The sequence below is a fragment of the Melanerpes formicivorus genome, unplaced genomic scaffold (assembly GCF_026170545.1).
Source record: "Melanerpes formicivorus ecotype bairdi unplaced genomic scaffold, bMelFor1.0.p_v2 SCAF_42, whole genome shotgun sequence".
Taxonomy (NCBI): domain Eukaryota; kingdom Metazoa; phylum Chordata; class Aves; order Piciformes; family Picidae; genus Melanerpes; species Melanerpes formicivorus.
In genome coordinates this window covers 1,502,391-1,528,300 of record NW_027142394.1, presented here as the reverse complement: position 1 = coordinate 1,528,300, position 25,910 = coordinate 1,502,391, and the positions used below count along the sequence as shown (strand labels likewise).

The 25,910-nt window shown below is 45.5% G+C and overlaps 1 protein-coding gene across 1 annotated transcript in view; it reads left to right on the top strand.

Moving 5' to 3' along the window:
* CDH2 (cadherin 2) overlaps positions 1–25,910 on the top strand; it is a 158,002-nt gene that overhangs the window by 90,857 nt on the left and 41,235 nt on the right. The window contains exons 3-7 of the mRNA XM_068158741.1: positions 11,081–11,307; positions 14,875–15,021; positions 16,081–16,236; positions 19,183–19,327; positions 20,951–21,123. Of these exons, the coding sequence (XP_068014842.1) occupies positions 11,081–11,307; positions 14,875–15,021; positions 16,081–16,236; positions 19,183–19,327; positions 20,951–21,123 (848 nt within the window). The remainder of the gene's footprint in view (positions 1–11,080; positions 11,308–14,874; positions 15,022–16,080; positions 16,237–19,182; positions 19,328–20,950; positions 21,124–25,910) is intronic.

Below are 25,910 nucleotides of genomic sequence, written 5' to 3'. Positions count from 1 at the left end.
TGCAAGTTCTCTGACAACTTTTGTAGCTCTCTGACAACTTTTGTAGCTCTCTGCAGCCGACTCCTTGCGGAGCATCTGGATTCCACTGAGGAAAGTCAAATATTAGTGCCAGGTTTTACCTAATGCCTGCTGCAGATCACTCTGGAAGTGCTTTCAGTTAATGAAATAAAGCATACAGTTTGAATTAAAACCTAAGTCCTGCAAAGCACTTTTAATTATTGTTTTCCTCACTGAATAGACAAATGATTAAAAGAACAGTGCAGGGTGGAAAGAGGGAAAGTTCAGCTGCTGTGAGTCATAGAATCATAGACTCAACAAGGTTGGAAAAGACCTCAGAGATCGTGGAACCAGCCTCAAGTTGGTAAACAGCTTGAATGTGTCCCCAGCGCTATCTCAGCTGAAACTTTGTGCTGTGACACTTTTTCTTCCCACCCTCCCGAAAGTTTCGTAGCCTGGCATTCACTTGGCACTTTGTAAACTTGTGAAGTCAAGTGAAAAAAGGAATTAGAAGCAAATGGCCATATCTGTCCCTTAGCTGCAAAGCTCCAGTTGGGTTTGTGTGACCCACTGAAGTAGCCTTCTGCTTGGCGTGGGCTGGGGTGGCAGAACGCAGCGCTCAGTGCAAAGGCAGAGGGTTTCAAAAGCAGTTGCTGAATTAGCAGGGTTGCCTTTCAGAGAGTGCTACACAGCTGCTCCAAAGGACAGCCAGGCTTTCTTGGGGAGTGTCACAGGTTGGTTGCTCCAGAAAGGCTCAAAGTGAGGAATCCTGGGAGATGTTTCTGGATGGTCTGGGGTGTGGGATACACTGCAGTGTATGAAGATAGAAGTAGAAATGGGGATTAGAAAAAAAACATAGTTTCATAGTTTCATAGTTTCATTCAGGGTTGGAAGGGACCACAAGGATCATCTAGTTCCAACCCCCCTGCCATGGGCAGGGACACCCCACACTAGATCAGGCTGGACAGAGCCTCATCCAGCCTGGGCTTAAATACCCCCAGGGACGGGGCCTCGACCACCTCCCTGGACAACCCATTCCAGGGCTTCACCACTCTCATGGTGAAGAACCTCCTCCTCACATCTAGCCTGAATCTCCCCACCTCCAGCTTCATTCCATTCCCCCTAGTCCTATCACTACCTGATATCCTGAGAAGTCCTTCCCCAGCCTTCCTGTAGGCCCCTTTCAGATCCTGGAAGGCGACAATTAGGTCACCTCGGAGCCTTCTCTTCTGCAGACTGAACAGCCCCAACTCCTTCAGTCTGTCCTCATAGGAGAGGTGCTCCAGCCCTCTGCTCATCCTTGTGGCCCTTCTCTGGACACGTTCCAGCACCTCCACATCCCTCTTGTAATAGGGGCACTAGAAGAACCTGTTAGAAACAACCTTGGTGGGGGTTGCTAGTATCATAGTATAGTATCAGTCAGAGTTGGAAGGGACCACAAGGATCATCTAGTTCCAACCCCCCTGCCATGGCCAGGGACACTTCACACTAGAGCAGGCTGGCCAGAGCCTCGTCCAGACTGGTCTTAAACACCTCCAGGGACAGGACCTCAATCACCTCCCTGGACAACCCATTCCAGGGCTTCACCACTCTCATGGGGAAGAACTTCCTCCTCACCTCCAGCCTGAATCTCCCCACTTCCAGCTTCATTCCATTCCCCCTAGTCCTATCACTACCTGATATTCTGAGAAGTCCCTGATGGAGCACTGGAGCAGGCTGCCCAGTGAGGTTGTGGAATCTCCTTCTCTGGAGACATTCAAAACCTGCTTGGATGCATTCCTGTGTGGACTACCCTAAGTGACCCTGCTTTTGCAGGGGGCTTGGACTGGATGATCTCTGGGGATCTCTTCCAACCCCTACTGTTCTGTACAGGATTCTGTGGTGTATTGGAGCATCTCTAGAGCATATAATGACAAACTGAATTATGACACAGGTAGGAAAATGCCGTTGTTTAACCTAACCTGATTACAGTCTGTACTCATTTTGCATCAGCAATTTCTGCAGGCAGTTTTCTCAGCTGGGAACAAAAGCTTTTCCTGGCTTGTTGTAGACCACCCAAGAATAGAATAGAATAGACCAGATCAGTTTGGAAGAGACCGTCAAGATCATCGTGTCCAACCTATCAACCAATCCAACTCACCTAATCAACTAACCCATGGCACCAAGCACCCCATCAAGCCTCCTCCTGAACACCTCCAGTGATGGTGACTCCACCACCACCTCCTCAGGCAGCACATTCCAATGGGCAATCACTCTCTCTGTATAGAACTTCTTCCTAACCTCCAGCCTAAACCTCCCCTGGCGCAGCCTGAGACTAGATGAAAGTTGAGTAAAAGGCAGAAGGAACCTGGTATCTGGATTGCACCTTTCCTATAGGAAATGTGTGTTTATAAGCACTTAGGAACAAGCATGAGGAGAGCAAGAGCTTATTTGCAACATTCTTGCCTTTACATTGTGAATTCTCCAGTTGCTTCTAGCTCCTGCAACCTTGCTTGTCTAACCACCACAGCTTCTCTGTGGGAGCATGGGAATGGGCCACATCCAAGCAAGGACTGGGAAATACAACCTTTCCCTTTCATTGCTGGTGCACTCACTCATTTCTGGAGAAAATGCTTCCAACTCCAGACATCTTGTGGAAGGGATTCAATTGTCATAGTTGGGATCCAAAAGGCTGTACAGTATTCAGTACAGTATTTGTTCTGGTTCTGGAAATTAACAACAAAACAAAAGGAAAAAGATGGTGTTTTTAAACAGCTGATCTCTGAAGGTTATAAAATCAGACCCACTTTCCAAGTGCTGCTGGTGATGGGAATGTAGTTCAGTGCTTTGTGACTATAATGCTCCAGCATGACGTCAAAACCCCACTGCTCTTGAAGGTTAGCTATAATTGTAGTAAAGGATGTCTCATGGGCATTTCACATGCCACTCCAGCAAGCCATGAGCTGAAATATGAGCATGTGCTCTGTGTTTGTAGGACTAGCAGATCACCTTACAGAGAGAGGAGGAGCCAGCCTGAATAAATGACAGGCTTATAAAGCACTTTGTTTGGTTTTCAGCTGCATTTTGGTTTCTCCCTCTCTGAAAAGTAGTAGGAAGACTTGCTAAATGCTGAATGTTCTTAAAGCAGGTAGTCTTTAGATGTTAATATGTAGATAGCTCTGCAGGTCAAGCAGGGTGTTTCATAAAATTTCTCCTTCTGTCAAAAGGTAAAGTATCTGGCAGGCAGTTGTATGTAAGCTGCTTTCTTACTCTGTTTATTTTATCTGCTGCAGAGTGATCTTGAGTGGATTAAATAGGCCTGGAGTTTCCATTTTGTGGTGCAGACTCTTAACTCTCTTGCTGGGCTGCATAAGTTGTTAGCCCATGGAATTTGTTGCACTTTCCATAAGGTCCTCTGAGTGAGCCTTTGCCTTGAGGTTGATGCAGAGGCGCTGAGGAAGGAGGAGTGGCACTGTTCCAGCAAATTCACAGAAGGAAAGACGCTTTCTTCTGTTGGTGTTTCTGTGGATCTCACTTAGCAGTGAATTGGATGCTTCCAAAGATGATAAACTCTGTGCTGCAGGTGGCTCGAGATCAAAGCAAGTAATGAAGATCCTGTGTTGATTCTATGTTGTACATTAATATGGTCATGAAAAAAAATGATACAATATAAACTATTCTAAGCATTCTGTGGTTAGTCCCTGGGCCAGTTAAGTCCAGTATTATTTGCCTAATGCAAAAGCACCTCTGCTATGAAAACACGCTGAGAGTTGGGGTTGTTCCTCCTGGAAAAGAGAAGGCTCCAGGGAGAACTTAGTGCAGCCTCCCAGTACCTGAAGGGGCTCCAGGAGAGCTGGAGAGGGACTTTTGACAAAGGCATGGTGTGACAGGATGAGAGGGAATGGCTTCAAACTGGAAGCAGCCTGATGCAGGTTATCCATTAGGAAGAAATTCTTCTCCATAAGGATGCACTGGCGAAATTTGCCCAGGGAAGTTTTGGAAGCGCTGTGCCTGAAAGTGTTGAAAGCCAGGTTGGATAGGAGAATAGAATAGAATAGAATAGAATAGAATAGAATAGAATAGAATAGAATAGAATAGAATAGAATAGAATAGAATAGAATAGAATAGAATAGAATAGAATAGAATAGAATAGAATAGAATAGAATAGAATTAACCAGGCTGGAAGAGACCTTTGAGATCGAGTCCAACCTATCATCCAACACCATCTAATCAACTAAACCATGGCACCAAGCACCCCATCCAGTCTCTTCCTAAACACCTCCAGTGATGGTGACTCCACCACCTCCCTGAGCAGCCCATTCCAATGGCCAATCACTCTTTCTATGAAGAACTTCTTCCTGACCTCCAGCCTAAACCTCCCCTGGGTGCAGCTTGAGACTGTCCTCTTGTTCTGGTGCTGCTTGCCTGGGAGAAGAGACCAACCCCCGCCTGGCTACAACCTCCCTTCAGGTAGTTGTAGAGAGCAATAAGGTCTCCCCTGAGCCTCTTCCTCTCCAGGCTAAGCAACCCCAGCTCCCTCAGCCTCTCCTCATAAGGCCTATGCCCCAAACCCCTCGAGCAACCTGATCTAGTAGGAGGTGTCCCTGCCCGTGGCAAAGGTTTGGAACTGGATGATCTTCAGGGTCCCTCCCAGCCTGAACCTTTCTGTGCTTCTGTGGGGGCTGTATGAAAAGCAGCAGAAGCAGGATGTCAAGGAGTGCCAACCAACACAGGCAGCTGAAAAAGGCTTTTTATTGTCTGAGACATGGTTCTAGGTAATTGAAGATTGCCAGTGAGGTACATGAGGTTAGAGATGTAGCTGCTGTGAATCATTCATCTCATTAGAGCCAAGTGCGAGTGGTGTAGCTCTCCAGTGCACTTTAAATGCCTTTGCATGTTTAGACCTCACCGTTTTGTACACTACACGTGTATGCCTAGCTTGTGATTGCTGCCATGCAAGGGGCTTAGCCTGGAAGCTTGGTTTCATGCCACAGAGCTGCAGATTTTCATTTGAGAATGTTGTAGTCACAGAGGGCTTTCCTTGTTCTTTTTTAATAGATGATACTTGTCTTGGTTCTGGAAGGGACTCCCAAATTAGGATACTAATGGTCTTTTGTCTTAGCAGTGTAATGTTTAATAATCATCACATGCTATTACTAAATACTATTTTTCCTGTGTTTCAGGGCTGTGTTTTTGTAAATCCCTGGGCACAGCCTAGTTCTGAGCTAATTGCTTTTACTCCCTTAATGCCTGTTACTGCTTCAATGCAACCAAAGGTAGTCTCTTTAAACCTAAAATAGAACTATTTCAGGTTATGATTCATAGCTTCACAGAATGGTTTGGGTTGGAATGGACCTTAAAGATCATTCAGTTCCAAACCCCCTGCCATGGAGAGGGACACCTTCCTATGGCCCAGGTTGCTCAAGGTCTCATACAGCCTGGCCTTGAACACCTGCATTAGAAGGGAAGTCATTCTTTCTTGTACTCAGCACTGGTTTGGCCACACCTTGAGTACTGTGTCCAGATCTGGGCTCCTCAGTTTAGGAAAGATGTTGAGTTGCTGGAAGGTGTCCAGAGAAGGGCAACAAAGCTGGGGAGTGGTTTGGAGCACAGCCCTGTGAGGAAAGGCTGAGGGAGCTGGGGCTGCTTAGCCTGGAGAAGAGGAGGTTCAGGGCAGACCTTCTTGCTCTCTACAACTACCTGAAGGGAGGTTGTAGCCATGTGGGGGTTGGTCTCTTCTCCCAGGCAACTAGCACCGGAACAAGAGGATGCAGTCTCAAGCTGCACCAGGGGAAGTTTAGGCTGGATGTTAGGAAGAAGTTCTTCCCAGAAAGAGAGACTGGCCACTGGAATGTGCTGCCCAAGGAGGTGGTGGAATCACCATCCCTGGAGGTGTTTAGGAAGAGATTGGATGGGGTGCTTGGTGCCATGGTTTAGTTGATTAGATGGTGTTGGATGGTAGGTTGGACTTGATGATCTCAAAGGTCTCTTCCAACCTATTTAATTCTATTCTATTCCTACTCCTCTTCTATTCCTACTCCTCTTCTATTCCTACTCCTCTTCTATTCCTACTCCTCTTCTATTCCTACTCCTCTTCTATTCCTACTCCTATTCTATTTTATTCTATATCAATGGATGTAAACCTCCAGGGAGGGGACATTCAACACCTCCCTGGGCACCTGTTTCAGTATCTCACCACCCTCACTGGAAAGAATTTCTTCTGAATCTCCAGTCTCAATCTCCCCTCCTGAAGCTTGAGTAATGCTTTCAGATAATGCCCTTTCAGAAAGCAGATACTTTTCAAAAGATGCAGAAGATGCTCAAAAGAGAAATACTTTCTAAACCTGCAAATTAGAGTGTGAGATAGTCAGAGCTGATCATTTATCCTGAGAGTTAACTAAACAGCAGCAAAATCAGCTACTTGCTTACTCTTTCTGCTGTGTATGGAGTGACTCAGATGCTGCACAGTCTCTCTAGTTAACCTTTATTAAATTGAAACGAATCCATATGATTGATCTGTCAACAGAAAGTGACTTTTGGAAAGCAAGCCTCCCTTTGGTGTGGCTGTGAGAAAGCACACGCTTGGTGTAAACAGTCATTATCCACAAGGTGAAAAAACACAAACCAACAAATACTTCCTGTAGCCTACTTGCAGAAATCTTTGCCTAAAACCCTACAGTGGGAACTGTCTGTCTGCTCCTACCAGTTGAGCCCTGAAAAATGGAGCCCAGTGATCGAAATCGAATTTGCAAGACTGATAACCATGCAGCTGGGGTTGGGGGGGGGGGGGGAAGAGAGCAGCTCCTGCACAACCTGTGCTCTGTCAGGGGAATTTAATTATAGATGGTGAGGCTTGAGTGTAATTTGTTAATGTGTGCTTCCTTGCAAAGGGAGAATAATTCTCACAAAGCATTGGCAATTTTATACATTTTTACCAGGGTACTGTCAAAGGAAAGGGATTTTCATTGAGTTTTAGAGTCGCCTGGAGCAGGAATATCAATGAAGTGGCTAGCAGGGTGGCTTTTTCTCTCTGCTTTTTTCTCCCTGTCTTTTTTTGCTACTGGAGCCTATGTGTAAGAAGATGGGGGTAAAGAATAGGGTAGGGTAAGATAGGATAGGATAGGATAGAATAGGGTAGGGTAGGATAGGGTAGGGTAGGATAGGGTAGGATAGGATAGGATAGGATAGAATAGGGTAGGGTAGGTTAGGGTAGGGTAGGGTAGGATAGAATAGGGTAGGATAGGGTAGGATAGAATAGGGTAGGGTAGGATAGGATAGGATAGGATAGGATAGGATAGGATAGACCAGGTTGGAAAAGACCTCAGAGATCATCAAGTCCAACCCATCACCCAACACCATCTAATCAACTAAACCATGCCATCAAGTGCCCCACCCACTCTCTTCTTACACACCTCCAGTGATGGTGACTCCACCACCTCCCTGGGCAGCACACTCCAATGGTCAATCTCTCTTTCTGTGAAGAATTTCTTCCTAGCATCCAGCCTAAACCTCCCCTGGCACAGCTTGAGACTGTGAAATTATCTCCTTTATGAATTTGAATATATCTTTAAAAAGGAATCTATTGTGGTAGTGTGTAATGAAGTATTGCTGTGATATCTTACTCTTTTGGACCATAACAGCTGTGAAACTCATTTTAAATGTTACCTTTTTGAATAGCAGTAATGGTCAATGTTTGGATTAATACTCATTCTCCTTCCCACTCCCTGCTGTTCAGAAGTAAGTCTGAGAAGAGCCAGAGGTGGATCTGACTCACTTTTTGTCCTTTTGGTCAAGCCACTTTGGGATAGACACTGGGCCAAGCTGGGCATCAAACTTTTCAAGTCATTTGAAGGCCTTGAGCAGCCTGGTCTAGTGGAAGGTGTCCCTGTGGGGGGGTAGACCTGGGTGATCTTTAAGGTCTCTTCCTACCCAGACCATTCTGTTATTCCATGAATATTGGGAGCAGCTGTAGCTGCAATGAGAGGTCAGCAGAGACATAGAGCTATGGCTTAAATTGCTGGCTCTCTCCCCATTCCCCCCCCCCCCTTAATGTGAACTGTCTGCTACTGAGTGCTCTGTTTGTGAGCAGGGATGATGCTTGGAGGAGGTCCAGCTTTCTCCATGCCTGGGGTATGGGTGGTCTGTGCCTCCGAACTCCAAGTATGAGCAGCATTGTTTGGTAGTCCAGTCATTAAGTTCTTAAATCATTAGATGTAGTGACTTTGGAGTAAACTCTTCTTGGGCACCTCTTTATTTTTGTGCTAAACAATCTGCAATATCCATCTCTGAAGGTTAGCTAACCAGGATTACAGAATTAGGACTGTGGTAATAACTTCTGGGGAGTGATAGAGTTGTTTTAAAGTGGTGGTTTGATATCCTTGGTTTAGAATCACATATTTACTCTGGCTGTTGCATTTCAACTTACCACCTCGGGGGACTGACTGGAACTGGGAGGCTCAGTGCTGAAAAGAGTGGGAGATCGATGGGGATGGTCAATGTCTGGGAGCTGGACCTTCTGCCTGTCCATTTTCTCCTCCCACAGGCACAGCAAACCAAAGGTTTTGTCACATCCAAGTCTTGCAGACCTGTAGCTCTGTAGGAAAGAAAGTCAGTTGTACTCTATGGCATGGGTAGAAGGGAGTTGTGGAGCTCTAGGAATTGCCTAGAGAGTGACATACATGAATGCTGATGTGAGAGGCTGAGGATTTAACAGCACTCTCACTGCTGTGGAGCACCTGAAGCAGCATCTACAAGGAGGGGACCAGAGGAGGAGCCCAATGGTGAGGCTTCAGCCTTCTTACCCAGGCAGATCTCTTTTTCCTGTGTTCAGTGCTTTGTGGACATGGCATGCTCTCCTTCCTGAGCTGAGGCTGATATTTCACTGAGGGAGACCTTCAGACTCTGGGAGGTGTCTGGAAAGAGCAGTATCCCTACCCAGCCCAGCAAGATCAGTATTAAGGAGATTGACATTTTATCATTCATTTGAAGGAATGCCATGCTTTGCCTCATTTTTGTACATGATAGACCCTTTGAAAGTACAGCCTTTCCTGTCAGGAGAGGGCAAATGGGGCACTCTGGATAATTGAAAGGGTGCAGTAAAGAAACAAGTTTTATATGTCATCTGAACATCATCTTGGTCCTTGAAGTTCAGCTACAAAAAAGGGACAATTCTTCTCCTCAGTCCCTTCCTGAAACAGTGCATTACAAAAGAAAGCAGATGATGCATGGCATTTCATAGTGATTCTTTTTTGTCTTCTTGAGAGGGACCTTTAAGTTTTGAAGCTAAACACTTTGTGCATGGCTTGGCACAATATAAAAAGTCCAATAACTGAAATGAGGCATAAAGCCTTCATTTCATCTTCAGAATGTGCATTTTAGCACAACCTTCATAATGATGATTTCCCTTCTATTGCCCAGGCAATCCAAATACTTTGTCATACTTGGGAAGCATTAAAGAACAATCATTGGTTATAAAAGCACACGTTCATTTTTAACCTACTACTGTTTGCAGTAACCCACAAATGGGATTGAAAGCAATTGGGTAAAGAAGGCAGCAACCTGTTGCCAGTTCTTTTGTGCACTTCCCATCGTGTTTCTTTTCTTGTTTTCAGTGTGCCCCTTTCAGACAAGGCAAAGAGAAGGGGTGTGGGAATTAAAACAGGAGTGGGTAACTCCTAAGTAGATGAATGGAGATGTGTGGTACATGAGATCTCTTTGTTTTGTTTTGTTTAAAGCTAAGGCTTTAACTTAGATTTTTCTCTGTGAGGTGTTTCTCACTGCCTTCATCTTGTAGATAGGGAAACTCAGTCCAAGAGCTCATTAAATGGAAAGGGTTGGAAGGGATCAGCATTCCCATGTGGCTTGCCCTAGGTGACCCTGCTTTGGCAGGGGGATTGGGCTAGGTGATCTCTAGACATCCCTTCCAACCCATAACATTCTGTGCTTCTGTGACCTCTGAAGATCAAGTCCGATCCTCCTGCTAAAGCAGGTTGCCCAGGATCACAATGTCTAGATGTCTTGAAAGTCTCCAGAGAAGGAGACTCCACAGCCTCTCTGGGCAGCCTGCTCCAGGGCTCCAACACCCTCACAGGAAAGAATTTTATCTCTATGTTTAGGTGTAACTTGCTGTGTGCCAGTTTGTGCCCATTACCTGTTATACTGTCACTGGTCACCACCAAAAGAGTCCAGCCCCATCCTCTTGACCCTCACCCTTTAGATAGTTCTGAGCATTGCTAAGATCCTCTCTTAGTTTTCTTCAGATTAAACAGCCCCAGGTCCTTCAGACTCTCCTTGTAAGAGATGCTCCAGACCTCTGATTATCTTTGTAATCAATTGGACTCTCTCCAGCAGTTCCCTGTTTTGGGGAGAGAGAGGGAAGCCCAGAAATGGACATTACTCCAGGTCTGTGGGGTAGAGTTAGAGGGGGAGGAGAACCTCCCTTGATCTACTGGTTACCAGCTATTGGTAACTGAGGTGTCAACTCTCCTGGTGGAAGAGGTGAGGACTTTGGCTCATAAGTGACCTACCTAAGATGATAAAGCTGAGTCACAGGCTGTGCTGGACACAGAAGTTAATCTCAGCCAGTTCCTGGGTTTCTGCCTTACCCCCATTGACACAGAGGGCACTGGCAGCAGGGTTGTTTGTGATTCTGGTTGCAGTGTAATTAAATTTGTTGTTTCCAGTGAATTGATGTTAATGCTTGAACTTGAAGGTCTTAAAGGTCTTTCCCAACCAAAATGATTCTAAGACTGGAACTTGGTGAGGCTTGAGGTGCAAATCCTTGTGGCCATTCCACTGGAAATGGACTGAAATGTAACATAGGAGGTGGAGGGAAATGTTTTTCTTGCTGGGGGGGACAGGTGTTTGGGAGGGGACACAGTCTGTCTAGGGTTGAAAACTCTGCCTAGCAGTGCACAGAAGGATCTTGCCTTCATGTGGACTGACCCATGAAGTACAAGTCCTGAACTGGTAGTTGCATGTGATAAAAGCAGCAGCAAGTTAAGTCTTTCTGCTTTGAATATGTGTCCTTAATGCATTTGATGTCACACTGAGTTCAAGTGGGCTGCTTTTTCATTATGTGTTCCTGCTTTTGTCTATTTTGCAGTGAGGTTTCGAAGCTGTGATGGGAACAAAAAAATACACTTTGGAAGCAGTGAGCCAGAAGATTTCAGAGTAGGTGAAGATGGTGTGGTCTACGCAGAGAGAAGCTTCCAGCTTTCAGCAGAGCCCACGGAGTTTGTCGTGTCTGCTCAGGACAAGGAAACCCAGGAAGAATGGCAAATGAGAGTGAAGCTAACCCCTGAGCCAGCCCTCACAGGGCCTTCAGAACAGGTGAAACAATTGTCATAGAATCAATAAGGTTGGAAAAGACCTCAAGGATCATCAAGCCCAACCTGTCACCCAACACCTCATGACAACTAAACCACGGCACCAAGTGCCACATCCAATCCCCTTTGAACACCCCCCAGGACGGTGACTCCACCACCTCCCTGGGCAGCACATTCCAATGGCTAACAATTCTCTCTGTGAAGAACTTTCTCCTCACTTCCAGCCTAAACATCCCCTGGCACAGCTTGAGACTGTGTCCTCTTGTTCAGGTGCTGCTTGCCTGGGAGAAGAGACCATCACCCTCCCGGCTAGAACCTCCCTTCAGGTAGTTGTAGAGAGCAATAAGGTCTCCCCTGAGCCTCCTCTTCTCCAGGCTAAGCAACCCCAGCTCCCTCAGCCTCTCCTCATAGGATTTATGCTCAAGGCTTCTCCCCAGCCTCGTTGCCCTTCTCTGGACACGTTCAAGTGTCTCAATGTCCTTAAATTGAGGGGCCCAGAACTGGACACAGGACTTAAGGTGTGGCCTAACCAGTGCTGAGTACAGGGGCACAATGACTTCCCTGCTCCTACTGGCTACACTGTTCCTGGTATAGGCCAAGATGCCGTTGGCCACTTTGGCCACCTGGGCACACTGCTGGCTCATGTTCAGCTGCTGTCAACCAGTGCCCTCAGGTTCCTTTTTGCCTGGCTGCTCTCCAGCCACTCTGACCCAGCCTGTAGCACTGCATGGGGTTGTTGTGGCCAAAGTGCAGCACCTGGCAGCCTGCATAAATGTGTCTTGGCAAACAGACCTCAACCCAGGGATTTTATTCCGTCTGTCATAGAATCATAGAATTTTCAGGGTTGGAAGGGACCTCTAGTTCCAACCGTCCTGTCATGGGCAGGAACACCCTACACTAGAGCAGGCTGCTCAGAGCCACATCCAGTCTGGTTGCAAAAACCTCCAGGGATGAGGCTTCCACCACCTCCCTGGGCAACCTGTGCCAGTCTCTCACTATCCTCGTGGGGAAGAATTTCTTCCTAACACCTAATATGAATCTACCCATTTCTATTTTTGCTGCATTCCCCCCAGTCCTATCACTCCCTGACACCCTCAAATGTCCCTCCCCAGCTTTCTTGGAGCCCCCTTCAGGTACTGGAAGTCCACATTAAGGTCTCCTAATGGACACATAGCGCATGCAAATCCGCAGCTTCAGGAAGAACTTTTCCTGCAGTCTGTTAGTCTGTAGCTTTGGTAAGGCAGGGAAAGACATGCCAGTTTAAGTAGCTAGGATTCATTTGTGTTTGAGCTTTTCTCTCTTTTTTGTTGTTGTTGTTGTTGTTGTTGTTTGCATAGCTTGAGATTTATACCTGGATTGAAGTCGGACACGGTCATTTCTTTGTTTGGAACCGCTTGGAAGTACGGCAGTATTTATTCAGGCGGTTAAATATAACCACAAACTAAACAAATTTGTGCTAGGATGCATCAGTCATGTTTATTAGATGGGAGCTGTAGATTTACAGCAGTAGCAGGGAAGCGTTTCTGGCAAGGAATATTGGCTTTGTCTTGTTCCCTCATAATCAAATTGGAGACTGTAAATTATTCATGATTCCAGCGGCACTTTGGGAAGGAAGATGGTCTCCCTCTGCTGGAAGCTGCCACGGCATCAGCCATGCAGTGTAAGGGAAAGCAGGCTGAGCAAGAGACAAATAACAATGCATTTTACTTCAGGAAAGCAGTATTGGCTCTGCTGCCTTTTTTTCTGTTCTATCACTTGCTGCCTGCTGTTTCTTACCTTCTCCTACAAAGTGCTTAGTTTACAAAGGAACAACAAAATTTATTCAGAGATTAGTGTGGGTCTGCATTAAAAGATCCAAGTGGAATGTCAGAGTAGTGTGGTGATGCAAGGCATCTCTTCCCAGGAGCACACTGGAAACTAGAGCTGTGTAATCCTCATTGTTTTGTTTGCTTAGCTGATGATGGTGTTAGAGCTTCTGAGTCAATTTTTTAACAAAGGCAACCTAGTTGGGTCTGTAAAAAAAATCTGTTAAAAGAGTAGCTGCTTGGGTTTATCAGAGCATGCCCTGTTCATTCCAAACATCCCAGGAAGGGACTTTTTACAAGTGATACAAGTGGAGTGATAGGATGGGAGGTAGACTTAGACTGGATACTAGGAAGAAATTCTTTCCAGTGAGGGTGGTGAGACACTAGAACAGGTTGTCCAGGGAGCTTGTGGGTGTCCCCTCCCTGGAGGTGCTCAAGGCCAGGCTGGATGAGGCCTTGAGCATCCTGGGCGAGTGGAAGGTGTCCTTGCCTATGGCAAGGGGGTTGGAACTGAGTGATCTTTTAGGTCCCTTCCAACCCAAACCATTATATGTTTTTATGAATGCAGTTCAGGCATCCTTGCTGTCAGCAGTATGTGGAATAGAATCAGTGAGGTTGGAAAAGACCTCAAAGATCAAGTCCAACCTGTCACCCAACACCTCATGACTACTAAACCATGGCTTCAAGTGCCACATCCAATCACTTTTTGAACACCTCCAGGGACAGTGACTCCACCACTTCCCTGGGCAGCACATTCCAATGGCCAACAACTCTCTCTGTGAAGAATGTCTTCTTAACATCCAGCCTAAACCTCCCCTGGCACAGTTTGAGACTGTGTCCTCTTGTTCTGGTGCTGGTTTCCTGGGAGAAGAGACCAACCCCACCTGGCTACAACCTCCCTTCAGGGAGTTGTAGACAGCAATAAGGTCTCCTCTGATCCTCTTCTTCTCCAGGCTAAGCAATCCCAGCTCGGTCAGTCTCTCCTAGTAGGGCATGTGCTCGAGGCCTAATAGTGGAATGTGGCCTCAAGCTGAGCAGTTGTTTGCACTGTGCCATATTTGATTTGGGTTTTTATGCTCTTAAAAAGAGTTGGGAAAAGTTTTTTGTCACCCTTAAGCAGGCTGACATAGCTGCGTGTGTGCTGATCCAAGGGCTGAAAGGAGTGCAGATAGAGAAGGGAATGTTGACACCAAGCAAAGATTAATGCCCAATGTGTAAAGTGGGTCATCTACTGCATCCATCATGGCTGACATAGGTTTAAAATAATTACAGCATTAATTCTATGGGATTTAATAGGGTCATAAATATTTGAGACATTCCCTACCAGTATGTATTAAACTTCCCTTTGAAACTCAAATTATGTTTTAGCACACCCAGGTCTAAATTTAACCTGCAGTAGCACATTACCTGAGCTCAAGCTCTGGTTGATGAGAAATACATAAAGGCACACTCTTACATTCTCCAAAATATTAACTACTTTTCAGAAAGTGCAGCACAGTTTACACAGTGGTGCCATGTTGTAAGGAGTTGATGGTTTCATTTCTCCTCCAGCTTGAATAAGGAAGAGAGAACAGGAGTGCTTCACATGTTGCAGCGAGGTTGTAAACGCTCATGGTTGTCTTCCTACTGTGTTGTGAATGCAAACAAACCAGCCCTATGAGCACTCTCTCAGTCCATTTTGTTCTTGTATCTGAGTTTATTTCATAACACCTACCAATGATTCTCCTTCCTAACATGTGCTTCATTTTATCTTGTACCTGGGAAAGGACCAAAAGAAAATTGAAGACATTGTATTTCCATGGCAACAACACAAGCACAGCAGCCCTCTGAAGAGGCAGAAGAGAGACTGGGTTATTCCTCCAATCAACCTACCTGAAAATTCCAGAGGACCATTTCCTCAGGAATTAGTGAGGGTAAGGAAGTTAATAGAAATGTGGTTTTGGTGTCCCTTGGAGAGCTCTTGAGAGAGATTTTGTGTGAGTGATGTCTTGTTCGTAGTCCAAATGTTTATCAGAGTCTTTGGGACTGATTTCTGTTGCTACCTTTGTGTGTCATGGGCTGGCTTCTTTAAAGTTATCCCTATGCTACCATACTTATGGAAGGTGACCTTGGCTTGCTTGTTAAGTGCTGTGATGACTTCCTTAAAGTGGTTAAGGAGGATATCTTCCTGTTCAGGAGTTCTCCAGTCATCTGCACAGCAGTTTTCCAGCTGGGCAAGTGTAGAAATGAGCAGGAAGAGAAATGCACCAGAAGGCAGGGGGAAATAGAATGAGAGGGGATGAAGACATCATCTGCACCACCCAACTCTGCAGCACACATGTAGCCATTGCTAGGAGCCCAGCATAGAAGAGAGTTTCCAACTGTGGTACTTGGTTGGACATGACAAACTTCTATGAGGATTAGTTGAAGCTTGGTAGAGCATTAGCCCCAGTAGATAGGATGGAGTTCTGCTGTGTTTTGGTGCTGTGCATGCTGGTGATTCACCTGCTCCTCACACATGGCACTGCCCTTTTCATTTTGTTTCCCTTGGAAGACGAGACCAGAGTTCAGTCTTTAAACAAAATCAATGAGTTTCTAAAAGCCAGCAGCTGAAGACAGCCTATATATAGTTTTCTTCTAGGAAGATTTAGGAGGGGAAGAAAACAAACAAACCAGCCTTTTGTTTCTTAGGTAGATTTATGATAGTATGTATCTTCTCTAGAATCTAAGCAGTTCTGGTTAAGGTAAGAATCCTGATGGGTATTGGTTTGAGTTGTATGTTCCTGATAACTCACTGAGCAGTTCTCTCGACAGTGCAATGGAACCCCCCCCAAACTTTATACTAACTTTGCACCCTTGCCAGAATAATTATTTTTCCTAAGTGTAGCTTAAAGGTGAAAAAGCCAGAAGAAAGAGCTGCTGCTTGCCTCAGCAGCAGTCCCACCCTCTGCCTGCCTGTCGCTCACCCAAACATTCTCTCCCTCGCCTCGCAGATTCGGTCCGATCGCGACAAAAGCCTCTCGCTGCGGTACAGCGTGACGGGCCCGGGAGCTGACCAACCTCCAACAGGCATCTTCATCATCAACCCCATCTCAGGGCAGCTGTCTGTGACAAAGCCTTTAGACCGGGAGCAGATTGCCTCTTTTCATGTAAGAGTTTTAATTTGCCATCAATCAGATTATCAAAATTGAAGATTTAACATCTGCTTCGAGCACGACTTGAGCAGCCGGCGTTCCGTTTTCTATGCGATATGATTTGAAGAGTTTGTGGCAGATTTGTGTTTGTTGTACTGACTCAGACTAACTCTTACTATGTTTAAGCAGCTTAAATACATTAACATACGTAAACAGTGATTAAATGTGTTTAGATAAAGCTCACTGTTAAAAGATGGAGCTATGGATACTGTAGCTTCTTTCAAATGCAGGCCATCGATCACAGTCTCCCCCGGAATGTATAGTTCCCAAAAGTTTACTTTTAATTCCACAACTTCAATTAGGGATGTGACTGCTGTTAGAATTGCAGCAGCTGTGAGCTGAGAAATGGATGGGAAGGAGAACCTACCCATTTTCATTTTCAGGGCCAAATGTAAGCATTTTAATGGAATCGTAGATTAGGCCTGTCAGCTTATGAAAATGATACTCTTTGCTCTAAATGAATTGACAAAGTAGACCACGAATTCCAGACAGTCACAGAGTGGTTTGGGTTGGAAGGGACCCTAAAGATCATCTAATTCCATGTCCCTGCCGTGGACAAGGACACCTCTTACTAGACCAAGTTTCTAAAGAATAGAATAGAATAGAATAGAATAGACCAGACCAGACCAGACCAGACCAGGTTGGAAAAGACCTTTGAGATCATCGAGTCCAACCTATCATCCAGCACCATCTAAGCAACTAAGCCATGGCACCAAGCACCCCATCCAGTCTCTTCCTAAACACCTCCAGTGATCATGACTCCAGAACCTCCCTGGACAGCACATTCCAATGGCCAATCACTCTTTCTATGAAGAATTTCTTCCTAATATCCAGCCTAAACCTCCCCTGGCGCAGCTTGAGACTGTGTCCTCTTGTTCTGGTGCTGGCCACCTGGGAGAAGAGACCAACCCCCACCTGGCTACAGCCTCCCTTCAGGGAGTTGGAGACAGCAATAAGGTCTCCCCTGAGCCTCCTCTTCTCCAGGCTAAGCAACCCCAGCTCCCTCAGCCTCTCCTCACAGGGCTGTGCTCCAGACCCCTCCCCAGCTTTATTGCCCTTCTCTGGACACCTTCCAGCAACTCAACATCTCTCCTAATCTGAGGAGCCCAGACCTGGACACAGGACTCAAGCTGTGGCCCCATCCAGCCAGTCTTTGAACACACATCATAATTTAATACCCAAAATACATCATGCACACAAGGACAACAAAGAGCTTTGTTACTACACCAGAGTTTCAAAGCCTTTTTGGTTCCCTTCACCCAAGCTGCAGGGCCTGCTTCACCTGTTTCACCTCTTCCTCACTTCCTGGGCTTCTTTATGGAAGCATTTCTCTGGTTCACTAGATTTATTTAGTGTTAAAGTTTATCTTGTTCTCTACAGGCAATTCCATTCTTCCAGGAGCACAGCCATTAGAGCAGTGCATTCTAAAAGATGTGGACAGAGGCACACAGGTGGCCACAAGCATTTTTCCCAGCAATATGAAGCATTAGGTCTAAGGAACACTGTGAGAGGAAACAACAGAGACAGCATTCAGGTTTAAGTCACTTTAGCTTATGTTAGAACTTCAAGGATCCTGCTCCTTTAGCTCTTCCTTCACTCTGAATGCTATCTTGACAGCAGTGCTCTCTTTTCAGCCTCATTTTATCACATAAGTGAAAAAAGTTTTGCAGGAAGTGGGGACACCAGGCTATGACCTAAAGTTTTCTCTGCATTTGAGAGACCACACTGAAATCATTGCTGGAGTCACTCAGCTCCTAGAGACTTTCCAGCATGTCATGGATTAAAGCACTCCTTGCCTCCTGCTCTGAGAAGCCCTTCGAGTGCTGCTCCCGAAGAGAGGGGAGGCAGCAGGAGCCATCTGGGGGAAGGTGTGTGGTGGAATGGCTGTGACAGGAGAGCATCTCCCACATCCATCAGATTTTTTTACTGAGAGTTTGACAATGGCATGCAGGATTTACTGACTGGGGGGTTGACATTTCTGTGAGTCATTTCCCGAGTGGTGAGTTAATGCCCTGTTGCCCCTGTCTGCTAGGTTTGGAGCCAGAAGATGTGTGTATCTCTACAAATATATAAACACACATATACCCACACACACATACCACAAGTATATTTGTTTTTAATACATATTTTAAGCAGGCTTCAGCAGAACTGCTAGAGGAGGAAGCTGTTCTTACGTTTGGAAGGTGCCAGGCTCTCACCTGGCTATAAAGCTTTACATTTTTAGAATGCAGTGTTCTCATTTTCTGGCTGTCCAATTTAAGATGATTTAGGTAAATCTTGCTGTCAAAGGTAGTTTCTTAGTCCTCTTTGGCAACCAGGGCAATAAATTTCAAGTGTCTCAGTATCTTTGAGGCTCAGTCCATACACTTCAGGTTAATTTTAGCCTGGGATTTCAGTGTGCTTACTGACAGTGATTTATCACAAACCTCACTTCGGTGTTCCAGGTAACACAGATCTGTTCCATCCACTTTTCCTGTGCATCTATGTCTATTAATTATCCATAATCTTAGGAAGGAATTTCTGAAAGTGGTGTCAGTGTTCATCCCCTGTGGATCGTTAATAAGTTGCTGCCTGTTTGATATAAATCTGCATATTTCCAGAGTCTGGTTTCTAACGGCCTTTATTAAAACCAGATTTATATATGACAGTAGGCATTGGTATTAATCAAAGTGACATGATGCAAAGTCATTTTCAACAAATCAAAGAAGTCAGTTTGCAGCTTGGAATCATTTGGAAGACTGAACAGCAGCTTTCAAGGGTTCATATGAGCGAGGAGTGGCAGATAGCAAAATACAGTGAGCTAAAAATGCCTGACCTGGGATTTCCTGTCACCAGTATTGTGTGGATGTGTGTGTGGCTGGATGTTGGGCAAACTCTAACACTTTGAATGTTTTTATGCAGCTGAGAGCACATGCAGTGGATGTGAATGGAAACCAGGTGGAGAACCCCATTGACATTGTTATTAATGTCATTGATATGAATGACAACAGACCCGAATTCTTACACCAGGTTTGGAATGGGACAGTCCCGGAAGGATCAAAGCCAGGTAATACATAACAAGGGCTTTCAAAGTATGTGTGGGGGAAAAGATCCATTTTGAAGGTGTTGGAAAGGGTTCATTCAGACCTTGGAACTGTTGTGATCATCAAGCCTAGCTGATCTTCCTTGCCTAGAGCTTGCAATCCCACCACTACCTTGTGATACTTTCGAAGTTGTCTTTGTGTGAGGAGCACAATCTCACATAATGTGTTGCTATTTCATCTTATTTTAATTCAGCTTTTAGCATTCTAGAGGTAATTTCCAAAAGATGGAAGTATTATGTGCCTAAACTGAAACAGAGAGGCCTTTGAGAATAGGACATAAGGTTCCTGCTGTCCTTTAAGGGACACTTTCCACTCGCCTAGGTTACTCGAGGCCTCATTCAGCCTGGCCTTGAACACCTCCAGAGATGGGGCATCCAAAACCTCCCTGGACAACCTATTCCACTGTCTCATCACCTGCACTGTCAAGAATTTCTTCCTGATCTCCAGTCTAAACCTACCCTTCTCAAGCTTCAAGCCATTCCCTCTCATCCTATCACCCTTGTAAAAAGTCCCTTTTCAGCTTTCTTGTAGGTCCCCTTTAGGTACTGGAAGGCTATTATAAGCTCTCCCTGGAGCCTTCCTTTCTCCAGGCTGAATGACACTTAGCCTGTCCCCACAGGGGAGATACTAGAGGCCTCTGATCATCTTTGTGGTCTCTTCTGGATCTGAATGACACTTAGCCTGTCCCCACAGGGGAGATACTAGAGGCCTCTGATCATCTTTGTGGTCTCTTCTGGATCTGCTCCAGCAATTCCGTGTCCCTCTTAAGCCCCCATAAATGGATGCAGTGTTCCAGGTGGGGTCTCATGAGAGCAGACTGGAAGAGCAGAGTCACCTCTCTCATCCTGCTGGTCACACTTCTTTTGATGCAGCCCTGGACGTGGTTAATCCTCTAATGCACAATCTCAGAGGCTTTGGAACTACTGGGATTCGAAATCAAACAGTTCCTTTTGAGGTCTCAAGAAAACTCTGAAATGTTGTCCACAGGGCATTAAAATTCTGCTCTGCTCAGGCTGAAGTTTGCTCTGTGGCTGAAACCACTCTCTGAAATCGTCAGTAATGCATAATGAATTTTTCAGAAAGGTTAGCACAGGAGATGTGTTCCCTCACTCTGCAGCCTTGACTTAGCCTTTGGGATGGAAAGGACATGCATCTGGAAGACCTTTGGAAGAGCATTGTTTACATTGATTTTTCAATCTCTATCAGTATGTGCACCAGTTCTGAAAATGACCTCTGTTTCCCTTGGCCCAGTGAACGATGCTTTGGGCCAAACATGAGGAGCTGTGCTGCTGCTGAGCTGTTATTGGTGGCAGCACTGTGGGGTTTCATTGTTTATGCAGCTTCCTCAGTTGTAAGCAAATCTGAGATTTATTTTTTTTCTATAAACACAAAGTATTTTTATCTCCTCTTAGGTCTTTTAATTACTCTGTTGGTGGGTCTTGTGTTTAACCAGTTTGTTTTCAGTAAGGGAAGGAATGTGCAGAGTTTACCAAGAGAAATACATCGCTGTGACCGTTGCTGGTAAGTGATCTTCTGTCATCTGAGCAAACTGCTTAGCTAACATCCATGATTTCTCCTGCTCCTAGGAACCTATGTGATGACTGTTACTGCCATCGATGCTGATGATCCCAATACACAGAATGGGATGCTGAGATACAGGATTTTGTCCCAGGCCCCCAGCAGCCCCTCTCCAAACATGTTCACAATCAACAATGAGACTGGGGACATTATCACCGTAGCAGCTGGGCTTGACAGAGAGGTATGGCAAGTCTTAATCCCCTGGGCTGGGCTGGGCTTACTGTGGGGAAAATGCACGTTTTTGCTAGTGACTTACAAATGCTTCTCTCCCTACCCACTCTGAACTTTCTCTCTGGAAAAGAGGAAATCAGCATGGGGATGAATACTGGACCCACATGTTATCTATGTGGAATAGAACAGAATAAACCAGGTTGGAAAAGACTTTTGAGATCTTAGAGTCCAACCTATCATCCAGCACCATCTAATCAACTAAACCATGGCACCAAGCACCCCATCCAGTCTCTTCCTAAACACCTCCAGTGATGGTGACTCCACCACCTCCCTGGGCAGCCCACTCCAATGGCCAATCACTCTTTCTATGAAGAACTTCCTAATATCCAGCCTAAACCTCCCCTGGTGCAGCCTGAGACTGTGTCCTCTTATTCTGGTGCTGGCTGCCCTGGAGAAGAGACCAACCCTCAGCTGGCTACAACCTCCTTTCAGGGAGTTGTAGAGAGCAATAAGGTCTTCTCTGAGCCTTCTCTTCTCCAGGCTAAGCATCCCCAGCTCCCTCAGCCTCTCCTCACAGGGCTGTGCTCCAGACCCCTCCCCAGCTTTCTTGCCCTTCTCTGGACACCTTCCAGCAACTCAACATCTTTCCTAAACTGAGGAGCCCAGAACTGGACACAGGACTCAAGGTGTGGCCTAACCAGTGCTGAGCACAGGGCACAATGACTTCCCTGCTCCTGCTGGCCACACTGTTCCTGATGCAGGCCAGGATGCCATTGGCTTTCTTGGCCACCTGGGCACATCATTCTCAGTTCTGTGGGGTCATGGAAAGGTTCTTCTCTCAAAAGCCTGTTTGCTGGTGAGGAACACACTGGAGCAGACTGATGTAAAGAAGAGCCTTAGTTGCTCAGCCTGGCTGCTGAGGTGGGAGGTACTCCTCAGCTCCAGCCCTTTCCTGTTCCTGAGCTCCAGAGGCAAAGAGCAGATGGATGGAAAATGGAATTGGTTATGTGTTTGTTCTATTTTGGAACCTCCAGGAGAGTTCCTGTCATCTCTGTCCTCTCCCTTGCTCTTGACAGAGAGGTGGCAGATACTTGAAATCCTTTAGATGCTGTGTTGCTGAATTTGCACTAATTCCCTGATCTGAGTTTTGCTTCTTAAAAAGGAACAGGGTGAAAATCTTACTGACTTTTCATAGTTTCATTCAGGGTTGGAAGGGACCACAAGGATCAGCTAGTTCCAACCCCCCTGCCATGGGCAGGGACACCCTACACTAGATCAGGCTGGCCAGAGCCTCCAGGGATGGGACAAGCACATTAAACACCTCCAGGGATGGGACAAGCACATTAAACACCTCCAGGGATGGGACAAGCACATTTCTAAGAAACAAACCAGTCAGTATTGACTGATAAGAGACTTGTCTGAAGGCCTGGACACACACTTAAATAACTAACTAAGAATCTCTGACTCTCAGCAATTCCCTGCTACACGCTGGGCAAGCCCTGTTCTGTGTAGACAGCTCTTCACTGTGACTGCCACGAGAGAAGGAGGGTGCCAGATCCTCTGCTCTGGTTCACTCATCTGTGAGGTGGGAATCAAAATATTTCCCTCCCAACTCCAGCTCTGTCACATGGGACTAACTGTGCTTTTGAGCCACTTGAAAACTTCACAAGAGAGAAGCATTATGTTATATACAAACCATAAAAATCCAAACAAACCTTTTTTTCACCACATCTTGTTTCGGCTTCTGTTTTACTAACCTCATTTTAGCTCATTAAATCTGCAGGCTTCTCTAAGCTGGGTTGGCTGTTCAGCTTTTAGCCGCTGGCTTACACTTAAAATGGAGAACAAAAATGGCTTTTTGCTGCTCTGGGTTGGCTGTTAATATTCTGATGCATCTCAGTTTGAAAGGGGCAATCAGAAGATTTGAAAAGCTAAACAGGCTTGGATCCTGCAATTAACTTTGAGAGTTTTCATTCACATCCTTCCTATTTGAGTTTGGTTTTGAAGAGGATGGATTTGTGGCAAGTAAAACCCTGAACTTTACAGTGTTGCCCTGTGAAATTAAAAGAATGATGGGCAGCTTTGCCCTTGTTTTTAAAATCCCCTGGTCATCTTTGACAGGTGAACTTTCAGAAGGACGTGGTGATAACTCTTGAGTTTTATTATTTCAGTGACTGGCTGTACTGGAGTGATTTAACTCAGAGGAAACCAGCTGTCTGTGGAGCTTAGACCCTCACTTTAACAGCTGGAGAAGCCTTGTCACTTGCCATCAGTTTTCCTGATGGATCGCTCCTCCTGATCCCCCAATGGGTATTTATAAACATTCCTTGCACATGTGGAGTATCAATGATTAATGTCAAATCATTCAAAGATTAAATCAGACTAATAGGAGATAAAATGGTTTCCTTCCCAAGCCATTGCTTTGCTTCCTTCATTTCCTGAGGCATTTTATGGAAGTCAATTACATTGAAAATGACCAAGGGTTGTCTAGACAGCCAGACCTGCATCCAACAGATCTTCTGAGGGTGGACTGGAGGAGAATGCCTTGTAGCACAAGGTTCCTTATTGTCCACCAGCCTACCTGCCTCTGCCATTCTGCCTTTTTCTTCTCTCTTTCTGTAGGGCTCTAATTAGCCTCAGAAAATCCTGGACACAATTTAAAGCCTTGAGTTTTCTGACACACTCTTTATGGGAGCATCAGTGTTGTAGGGGTTCAAACAACAAAGAGTGGTTCCTCTGCTGGCATTCATCAGCTGCCAGTGGTTTGGGTTCACATGCACTGTGCACTTATCAGTGCAAACCATACACTCCTCTGTTGCTTAGGTAAGGAGGCTCAGCTAAAGGCAGAGGAAATCTTTCACTTGCTATCCCAAAAGATGCTCTTTCATGAGATCCAGCTGTGCTTTCTTCCTCTGTTGCTCTGGAATGCACTTCAGCACTAAAACATCTGCCTTACTGCTGGAGGTGCCAAAATGTCAGGCCCAGGGTACTCTAAATTTACACACTGACATTCCTGCCTCACGTAAGGTTAATTCAGTGGAGTGCTCTTCTGTTTGGCCTCTGTTGAAGTGGAAAGATGTGACCTGATGAGGTCTGTGTTCTTTCTTGAAGCTGCCAGTTCATTTTTTGGATGTGTTGCTGCAAAGTGTCCGTGCAGGCTGCTGACACTTTGCTGCACAGCCTATTCCTGGCTGCTTCTTAACCCTCAGTAGAAAGAGGAGAGCCCTCCCCCCACCTCACCCCCCCCATCCCCCCTTTCCCATCATTTCCCCACATGTGGAAAGTTCTGTGCTTGCTCATTGCTGAAATTTCACTCCCAGCAGTTGATCTGCTGTATGGGAGTGCTGGGGAGGGGGAAAACCAAACACAAACACGTCCATGCTGTCTTCTGGGGCACTTTTTGGGGGGAAGCTTCTAGGGCACTTCTTCAGCTAGAATCAAATAAGAAGGCTGTACAGAAGTGAAGTAATAATAATGGAGTTTCTTTAATGAAATTTGCTTCTTGGGATCAATGTGTTAAGACCCAGGTGAATCAGTAGCACCTGGTGTTTCAATAACACAGAATCATCTGGCTGCAAGCTTTGCTTCAACACAGCTCTAGGTTTTATTGCTTCACAATAAGTAAAGTGTAATTTATTTATTTGATTCTTTTTTTCCTTCTTCCTGGATGAAAGTGATAAAAAGTATTTCTTTGATCCCCTTGTGATCCTGTTGGTGTTGTGTGGGGGAAACCTTTAGGATGTTTGTTTTAGTTTGAAGGTCACATTACAAGCCAGATTTCATATAGATATGTATGCATTATTAAACATATATATTGCATTTCTTTATAAATGATGTTAGTCTTCCCCTTTTTAAAGGCCTGGGGGATGTACATACAGTGATACACATCTTGGGGGAGGGGGTTGTAAGGGTTCCTCTGTGAAGGGTGACACAGGCATGGATTATCTTCACTAGGAGATAAAGAATCAGAGACTAGTTTGGGTTGGAAGGAATCATCATCTAGTTCCAACCCCCCTTGCCATGGGCAGGGACACCTCCTTCTAGACCAAGCTGCTCAAGGTTCCATCCAGCCTGGTTTTCAAGGCTTGGAGCCTCAACAGATTCATTAGAACAAACGAAAAACCACCAAACCAACCCACTTGAGAAGCCCCAGTTTAAAACACTTCCTAAATCAGTGGCTCATAGTCGCTGCTTGGAAGTCTGCATAACTGCTAAATGTCTAATGTGTGTCATAGTGTCTGGCCAGAATTTGAAAGACAGTCAGCCATGATAAGTGAAATTCTCCTTGCTGATTTGGGTTGGGGTTTTTTTGGGTACCAGTGTTCACATCTTCTTGTAACTTGTTCCCATGAGAAGCAATCTGTCATCCTGCAGTCGCTAAGCAGTGGGAGAAAATAAGATGCCAAGCAGGAGGGAGGGGGAAAAAAGCCCACCCAAACCAAATCCACTTCTCTTTAAATACTTTTATTTTGCTGGAAGGGTTTTTTGCCAGTGTCAGTAACCCATTCAGGAAAGTGATACTTTAACAGCACCTTCTGTTTGCGTGTGTTCTTTTGGGGAGAGCTGGATGATAGCACCTCGCTCTCCTGGGAGGCTGAGCTGGTAAATGGAAACACATGTGCTGCAATATTTGCATTTCATGGTAAAAACCTTCAGTGAGTTAAAAATCAACTTCTCAGCAACTCCACACACACAAGTCAGCTTTCTAATTTAATAGTTGGTTCTATTTTCTTTTAATACAACCCTGTAGACTTGGTGTTAAACAGCTAACCAGTTGGAGGAACGTGCCGGAGGGAG